Source organism: Dermacentor albipictus, chromosome 1 (genome assembly GCF_038994185.2).
Source record: "Dermacentor albipictus isolate Rhodes 1998 colony chromosome 1, USDA_Dalb.pri_finalv2, whole genome shotgun sequence".
Classification (NCBI taxonomy): Eukaryota; Metazoa; Arthropoda; class Arachnida; order Ixodida; family Ixodidae; genus Dermacentor; species Dermacentor albipictus.
Window position 1 is genome coordinate 138585704 of NC_091821.1, and position 9358 is coordinate 138595061.

Consider the following 9358-nt stretch of genomic DNA (forward strand, 5'->3'; position numbering starts at 1 on the left):
CCCACCATCACATTGGTTTTGTGTACCAAACACAAATTCTTTTTCGTAACATTTTAACTTCTGACCTGTAGTGTTTTTTAATACCATATTTGCTCGCAATAGGCATACTTTTTTCTGATTTCTGATACTACTATGTACTATTTGTAGCCTAAGACAATGAAACAGAAAACTATTTATACTTGATATCACCTGTGCATCATCATTCGTTGAAAATTTAAATGGCCTTTTTTGTATATAAACACATGTGGCATTGTTCATGTTTTTTTTAGCTTATTCCACGCCTTATGTAATACCCCATCGTGGGGTCTTTAAAGGACTGAAATGAAATGACTTAAGGTGCCGTTACATTGCTTCCATGTCTTATGCCCCTGGCTCTCGTGTTCCTTCTGTAGTACCGTCGTCATTCCATTGCTTGTTGGTTAGGTGGCATCATCATGTGAGATGCATTCAAACTCGTCCAGGCTGTGTGCTTTTGACAGTGCCATTTTCTCATTATGATTGGGTATTACAAATGAACTAGTGTGATGCATACATCATGCAATGACGATCATGTCTGTAAAGCATTGCACAAATGTGTGGTATGTAAAATAGCTGAAAATTCAAATGAAAGCTCACACCCCCTTCTCTTCAGACCAACCAATTTCCCAAACTGTAGCTCTTGCTTCCATGTCAGGTGTCTTGCTTACAGTTCACAAATAACTGCCAGTAATGTAAACAACTTGCAGATCCTTGAGAAACCAAAGCTTGCAAAACCACCACCGAAAATGTACCATAATGGATGAAAGGAAAAGAAAGAAAAAAAGATGCGATGGAGATCACTGATCTCCCTAAACCATTGCCACACAACATTTCATTTGCATCAATCTGCGCTATTACTAAACCTTGTTTTAAAAAAAGTGATTGTGGTAGAAAACTTCCTCAACAGCGCTTTTAAACTTGCAGTGTATTACTAAAATACTTGTTTGAGCCTGGTGAGGCATGTAGTATTACCATATAACAGGCTGAACTCTGCAAATCTAGTAGCCAGTAGCTCCTCCCTTTTATTACTATCATTATCTCATTATCAAATGGTGGCATCAAATGTGGTCACATTCTCTTTTCATGTTGTCACCTTTTTCATGCTGCTCACTTGCCTGGACATTGTCATTAGCATAGTGCGTATTCTAGAATGAAACGCTTTGTTTACAATATTGCTCCCACGACTTTTTTCTTTGCATATTTTGGAAATGAAGAAATAGTTGGTATTCCTTTGGTACTTGAAGCTAGTTCTTTCTGTCATAATATATAGAACCAATCCATTACGAAACTCATTTATTTTAATGTCCCTATGAAAAATTTTGTGTTGTGTATTTAAGTACGCAGTAGCCTACTTGCCAGAACACATGTTTATTGCCACTTGCAATACAACGGAAAAGAACCACAAGGCACTTACGTGGCCGTCTTATATAGCTATACAGAGCTACTAATCAGTGACATCACAGACACACACACACAGGCACGTGCGTTCTAAGATACACAATTCAAGACCTCAGTGACATCGGAGTGCCACTACAGGTTCTATCTAAGGGGTGATGACACAACGCTTTGTATGGCATGAGTTATCATTATCAAGCATAGATTCAGAATGTGGTGTGATCGTAAGTATGATCTTGGTAGCCTGCATGTGATATCCTGCTCTTGCAATAATTTCTGGTGGCACTCTGCAGTCATGCTTTTGATTGCAAATGTAGCATAGCATCATATGTTATTGCGAATGAGTCAGAGTACATCATTCAGGTTAGTTCAAATATTTTAAGCTCATTTTGCACCTCTCTGCTTAGACAATCGAAGTTAACTATGTATGGATGTCAACTGGGCCGGTATTTTGTAGCGATGCCTTTTCCGATTCTATGCTTTTTCATGCTTTTCGCGCTTGGCCAGTGGTCAGAGCGACAGTCTGCCCGCATTATCAACGGAATTGGTGGGCCATGTGTGGTGGATGATTAGAATAGCATAGAATAAGGCATAAGGCATCACTACAAAATAGCGGCCCTGTGAGTGTTTTTTTACCAAAGTAGTTGTTCTAAAATGTGCCTCATAGAGTAATGTTCGTGATTTTTTATTGTCATTTTTAAAAAGAAAAATTTTTTCCAGGTTGTGACATCAGATGATGGTGTCTTCACAGTTACAATTGGGGCAACAAAGGAAAAAGCACCAGCAGAAGCCATGTGCCAAGAAGCCACAACTTCAGAGGCACCCAAGGATGCCTTTGCACCAGTTCCTCGTATGAGCAGCTGCATGGCCATCAAGCACGGGATCCTGTACTTGTATGGAGGGATGTTTGAAGACAATCACCGGCAGTTTACACTTTCCGACATGTATGCACTAGACCTACGCAAGTTGGATAATTGGAAAGTGCTTGTACCATTAGATCCACAAGCGCAGGAATGGCTTGGGTCTGACGACTCTGATTCTGACACTGAAGAGATGGAGATAGATGAAGATGACGAGGATGATGAAGACAGTGAGGAAGGTGCATGTGCTCCAGCTGACTCATGAAGAAGTAATTGTTTTGGATTTCTGTCTGGTACATATAAATAAATTTCTTTAGTGAAGATAAGTATATATTCTTCAAGAATGTAGTGAATTTGTGCTTCAATGCTTACCTTAGGTTATTAACCTCATGGTTGTAAGTTGTATAGATTTAATTCTACTATGAGTTACACTGTTACAGTTGATGTAATAGTCCTGTGATTTTTAGGAATGCAGCAGTGTGGGAAGAAAAGGAAATAGCATAAATAGACTTAGAACCTCCTAGTTTAAACAAAATGCATCCACTTGTAAGAAAAAGTGTCAAACAAAAAAACTCGATAACACTTATTTCTGATGCTTTGGCTTTTCTAACTATTGCCACTTAGTGTCTTCAGTGAAATGCTACCACTGTGGCTTTATGCATATCAGTGAAGAGAATCACCGGATGTCAGTGGCGTAGCCAGCAATTTCGTTTGAGAGGGGACTCCTGTTGCAGCTCAGCCTCCTCCAAATACATGAATAATAACATAGTAACTGCATTGGCACTGTCAAAGATGTTGCAAACGTATTCTTGAACGCTGTGCACTGTCAAGACAAGTAAAATATGTATTATTTCATAAAAGAATATGTTCTTGTGTCGCGAAAATGGTGCCAGAAATAACCGATATCAATGCTTCCATGTTTTCTTTTGCTATTTTATAAGTAAAAAAAAAATATCACACAAACTTTAGAACTATATCAGTTAGAAACCAGCAAAGCAGTGTATGCCGCTGATACGAAAAAGCTGGCCGATTCCATGCCCTGTGGGAATTGATGTTATGTGAAGCAGTATGCGGGGAGCCTACCAAGTTAACGAAACAACCATGAGAGCACCAAGACATAGGCGGCTGTTTCATGACCTACATGATGCATGACGCATGACTTGTCATTTATGTTTGTCATGCAGTCTCGTCATACTATGCCAATTTAGGTACGTGCCTAGACTTGGGCAGCTGTTTCATCATCTACATGACACGTATGTCATGACTTATCATTCATGTTCATCATACACTCTTGTCATGCTATGCCAGTTTTGGTACATACCAAGACGTAGGCGGCTGTTTCATGACCTACATGCAGTCCTGGGCAGTATCGACGATACATGTATCTTAGATACTATCTTAGATACTCTTTAGGTATCTTGTATCTGTATCATGATACGTATTGCAAGACGTGTATTAGTATTGTCACGTGGTGGTGACGTTGAAGAACACAGTAGCAAATACTGTGGAAGACATAACAAACTTTTATTAAGTGAACCTGTGCCCACAAAAGCAGGCTACACTTATAGCACAACGATAGCGGCAAACACGGTCGGCGATCGTCGAAAATCTGATCAGCGGGTCAAGCACGTCGGCTTTTATACAGCAGTCGTCGAATGTTCCAGACTAATCGTTCGGGCCCGCGTGCCTTCCACAAAGTTCTACACCATTCGCGTCACGCGATGAAATCAGATAACACAAGGTTCGGCGACAACAGGCAGCCGGGCCCAAGCATCGATAACTTTCCAGAAACTTCGGATACATGCAAGCGCGTCCCGCGCTGTGCGATTACATTTGTTAAGCAGCGAAACGTGGTCGCCCCATAAAGATAAGTACACGTGTCAGTATTGGTATTTCCGGTACATGAAAGAGTGTATCGTGTATCTTAAGATACACAAGATACTGCTTTCACAACATCACCTTGTGAAACTATAAACTATGGATGAACTCATCTTCCCAAGCTGATACTTCTGCCACAAAGCCACCTCAATAAAAACAAAGTCAGTGACATTCGTTTATCTTTCTCCCAGAGCCCTCCAGCTAAGGCTAGCAATGAGGTCTGCATGTCCGTATTGGTGGAACAGAGTCAGGTCATGGTGGTCCCGCCATCACGGCAAAAACAAGCGCGCGAACACCCACATGCAGCCGACCTTTTGTTTCCCTAATTTGTTGTATTTAGCTACATCGGTGCTATGACTCTTCAGAGTGTCTACCAACCGCGAAAACCGGGAATTCTCAGGAATTTTGAGTAGTCTAAAAAAAGTCAGGGAAAACTCGGGGAATGTAGGCCTCTATCAGGGAAAATTAGCGGCAATTTTATTGAAAAGGTCGAAAGTCGCGGTAATGCTGGCTCGAGCAACAGACCGGAATCGTAATGAATCGTCTTTGACGCCCTGTCGTCGGCTAGAGGAGTTGCCAGTGTGCACTCAAAGACCGACTTTCCGGATTCCCGATAATTTAGACGGCTTCGCGGCACCGCCACGTACCCCATAGATTCAACGTATCAGAATGTGTGAAATTTCGGACGCAAGAACTCTTCGCCGTGCGATTTTCCGGACGTTTTGCCCTGACCGCAGGTCCGAAACGGCAATAATCAAAGGCACCACCCCCGCCGTTTTGATAACTTCACCACCTCGAACCGGCACTCTCGCACACGGATCCACTGGCAGCCGTTGCCACCACTGCGGCAACGCTAGGCCTAGCTGCTTCGACGTTCGCTGTGAAGCTTCTTGCCGTTGGGTGCCGAGTTATTTATTGAAAGAATTAGCTGCTGTCAGCAATGGCACAGACACCGCCTTTGGGTTCCTCGCTATTGGCTTAGAAACTTGGAAAACACGACGCGTTGCATAATGCCGGTTTCCGAAAGTTAGCTTCGCCTCTGTACAGAAATGTTACATAGTGAAGCATACGCAAAAGTATTGCAGTGAAGCATAACAAGCGTGGGAAGGGGCTATTGCCACTGAAAACAGTATGTATTCCTTAATTATACACACGTGCACCCGGTATTTCCTGTCACAGTACGTCCACCGATATGCCTAATATGTGTACCGACATGCCTTCAGAGCGTTTTCGAACGTGCCTGTGGCAGTTTGAGCCCCTAAGGGCAGTAAATGACACGAATTTATTTTTTTCCATCTGGTCGATTTTTCGAACATTTTCGCGACCCCTAGGGTGTTCTAAAAATCGGCCGCGGACTGTGCAACTGACCAAGATGCTTCAAATGGTCCTTGAGGCGAACGAGTGGCAGAAGGAGGACAAGAACAGAAATGATGTACGCATTGAGGAATAAACGGGAAAGGAAGCTTGCTGTCGCCACTTTGAAGCAGCTTGAGCTCAAAAAACAAAGTTTTGGCTGATGCCGAGATGCAGGTGTCCCTCATCCAAACCAAAATAAACTCGTTAAAGCAGTGAAACACAACACTCAGGCGTCGTGCTTGGGCTGAGAGTACGTCAGGACAGTTGAGGTTGACTTACAAGTGGTTGAGAGAGAATCTCAGTTGTGACAGAGTTCGGGCCTCATACCACTGAGCTTGCTATCAGTTGATAGAAATAGCTCATATTCGAATATATTTGCCTCTATGTGCATCTCCTTTTTATTCGTATTTGTGAATGTCCGACTTCATTTGCAATTTTTTTCGAAGACACTTTATTTGCTGTGCATTTTACTAACCCCTGCCTTCTATTCTCTTTTTGAATAAATACCACTCCTTAGTATTCAAATTAAATTAAGTCGCTTTTTTATTTTTTTCATATGCTTACTCGAGAGTGACAGAATCAGGTGATATGTTTTCAGCCCGTCTTGACATAAAACATAGTTCTGCATCACTCAGGGAAATGTGCAATGTCACGCAGGGAAAACCTGGAAAACTCCAGGAATTTGGAAATGTCAACTTGGTAGACACCCTGTTCTTGTAGCCACTGTACTGTGCTACGTACGCCAATGCGTGCAGTGTCTTTTGCGCAAATTCTGATGTCGCTGTAGTGTCATTATTGAAGTTTCTCTTGCGTGGTGCTTTTTTACAAAGTCTGAAGAATGCAAGAATGGGGTTGCCTTGAGTCTAGTCGCTTTCACACATTGTTTTGGAATGAAGATATACCTTGAGCAAAGACAAATATCTTGAGATTCTAATAGACATTTCATTCAAACGAAACAAGGTTCGTTGGAGTTATTAAATTTCCAAGCAAACATTTTTGTGCATATGTGTTTGCCACTACACTATATGGATCTATAATAAAAAATTATGAATGTATATAATTATCTTAAAATACAAATAGAAAGTATTGTATCGAATACAATAATTGCGGTAGTATCTTGTATCTGTATCTCAAATACTTGTTGCCTGAGTATCTTGTATCGTATCATGATACATTTGCTAAGTATCTTTGCCCAGCCCTGCCTGCATGGCACGCATGTCATGACTTATCATTTATATTTGTCATACACTCTTGTTATACTGTGCCAATTTTTGTACATACCAAGTTAACTAAATAACCATGAGAGCACCAAGGTGTACGCGGGCTAGATAGATACTGTCAAATAGGCAAATGTTTGCCAAGAATTGTTTGGCATTTAAAATGTAAAGGCCATGAAATGAACGAGTTGAGGACAAATATTTCAATGAAACTTTGTGATTCAAGAACCTTGTTTACATTTTGTGCATATGCAACGACCAGTGAAAAATCTCAATGACGATGTCTTTCATTCTAATGTATTGTGCAGGAGCAGCTGTCACCGGTCATGTATTGTGAGTAATTGCACCGAAATTATAGTCGCAACAGAGAGAACATATAAAAAGCAGGAGTTCTGCAAGATATACATTTGAAATGCAAATATACAATAGAATATACAAATGCGAAGATACAGCTTGATAAAAGGCAAGAAAGTGTCCTTGGAAACAAAGTTCACTGCATTTATACACAAAATCTTGCAACAATATATTTAAATATATGTATAAGTCTCCAGTAAATCTACATATCTAAGCAAAAGTCACTGTTGTAATGAAGAAGAAGAGCACAAGAACAAGGCCAGCCAGATCGTCTGTCATAATGTAATGATATAATCTGTCAAACATGGAAAATAAACATGTTGCGCAATCACAGATTCACAAATCACGGGATCCTAAGGCACGTTTATGCATCGCGCGCGACAGAAGGCGGCACTTTGCTCCCCGCTTTTCTCCCTTGCGCACACAAGACTGAGCCAGCATCATCGGCTCACCCATCCCCCCCCCCCTCTATGCTTTCACTCGCACATACAGCATCTTTCGCGCAGTGACAATGTTATTGCCCTTATACTCTATGTGGAACATGACGACGATGGCAGGAATGCCCCTGGAGTGTCCATATAATTCCTATCGCAATAATATAATAAGAGTATCCGGCAACTGAAAAGTCCTGTGACCATTACTTTCCGAAAAAGAAGAAGAAACAAAATCGAACTTTCACCGTGTGACAGTTCGCTGCACTACAAATATGTCTATTTTTCTTTTGTGGGGCGGGGGCACCAAAATGAAAAAACGCAAAGGAAAGCATGTTGCCCACAATCGAATGCCTACTTTGGGCACTAAATGTGGCTATCGAAGGAATATAGAAGAAAACGTGAGACGGTTAGTTCACAGAGGACCGTACGCATACTGCTCGGTATCCTACACCAGCGAGACAAAAGACTTTCCGGAGAGGTTGCGGTAACATCGAAATGAAGGTGATGCCCTCGAGCGAATGCGTTGCACTCCGTCAAGTCCCCACAGTGATGGCTGCAAGCGACCATTGTTTCTTTTTCTCGTCTGCTAGCCAGAAAGCGTCCAAAACTATGCCAGGCCAAAGTCCACTCGGCCAGAGAAAAATGAATGTGCTCTGACTGGCTCTGGCAGCCCACGGGCAGCGAGAACACTAAAATTGAAGAGGCTTTTTGTGTCCTCGTGAATAAAAGTCAAAGAAGAAAAAAAATAAATAAGAACATAGTTACCTTTGCTGGCTTTAGTTTCTTGACATGGAAGCTTTGGTGCAGGTGAAAAAAATGTTGATCTTCTTTTCTGTGACATGTCGGCACAAATGAACTACCACAATGCTTTGACTCATCATACCTCACTGCGTGCTTTGTCAACATGTCTGATAGTGTACTGTTAATTTGGCTTGTCTTGTGAAAAGTCAAATGTTTATATTTGAGAAAAGTCAAATGTTTATAAGAACGTAAAACCCACAAAGTTCCAGAATTGAAAAACTAAAGCACGACGTTGGAAATGTTAATGAACATTTCGCATCAAAATTTTGAGAACTTTATACCCATAATGTTTCGAAATTGAAATCCATGCGCTTTGTAGATTCTGCGGCCTCTGCGAGATGCCTAGACGAGCCCGCTCGCCATCAAAACGCCCTTGGAACTTTGTGCTCGGATGGGGCTCCTTGCGTGATGTGACTCCAGGTGCATGGGCGCTGCCACGAAATCCAGCCATAGTTAGCAATCTTTGCGCCGAAATGTCTTTTTGAGCGTGAAAAGGTCATTGTAGACAAAATGCAGAATGATTTCTGGCGCCAGGAGTTGTTTTAGTCGGCGGTGCATAACAGAACAAAAAATTTTCTGGAGGAGGAAGTGGGGGGACTGAAGCCCCATAAGCCACCCACCCCCCCTCCCTGGCTACGCCCCTGCCGAACGTCCATTTCTGGATCTACCACCACGGATGTCACAACGGATGTTGATGCAATTTGCTTTAAAAGCTTCAGTTAGTTCAATAAGCCACTTGTGCTTGGCAGAAGGCCTGGTAGAATGGGGAGCATACATGCACTTCCACATGTCTGCGTGCACATGTAATGTGTGCGCGCAGTGTATCTGTTCTTGATGCATGGGCGCCCTGCAGATTGCATCTGTCATGCAGCATGTGCTGTGAACATAATAGATATAATGTAGCACTGTGCAAAAGGCCCTGACCTGTCTGTAAAATGTACGCAGCATGTCTCCATGATGTTACCTCACAGGCATGCTAGGGATGTCCGCCTTTAATCAATAACCTTTTGTTCTAATTTGTTATGTTAAGTCGGAGTACATTATT

At 42.0% G+C, this 9358-nt stretch overlaps 1 protein-coding gene across 2 annotated transcripts in view; it reads left to right on the forward strand.

The window, feature by feature from the left end:
• LOC135911827 (kelch domain-containing protein 4) overlaps positions 1 to 2621 on the forward strand; it is a 55713-nt gene extending 53092 nt beyond the window's left edge. For both annotated transcript variants that reach the window (XM_065444170.1, XM_065444171.2), the window contains exon 8: positions 2134 to 2621. In XM_065444170.1, the coding sequence (XP_065300242.1) occupies positions 2134 to 2538 (405 nt within the window). In that variant the 3' untranslated portion in view covers positions 2539 to 2621. The remainder of the gene's footprint in view (positions 1 to 2133) is intronic.
• The last annotated feature ends 6737 nt before the right edge of the window (positions 2622 to 9358 follow it).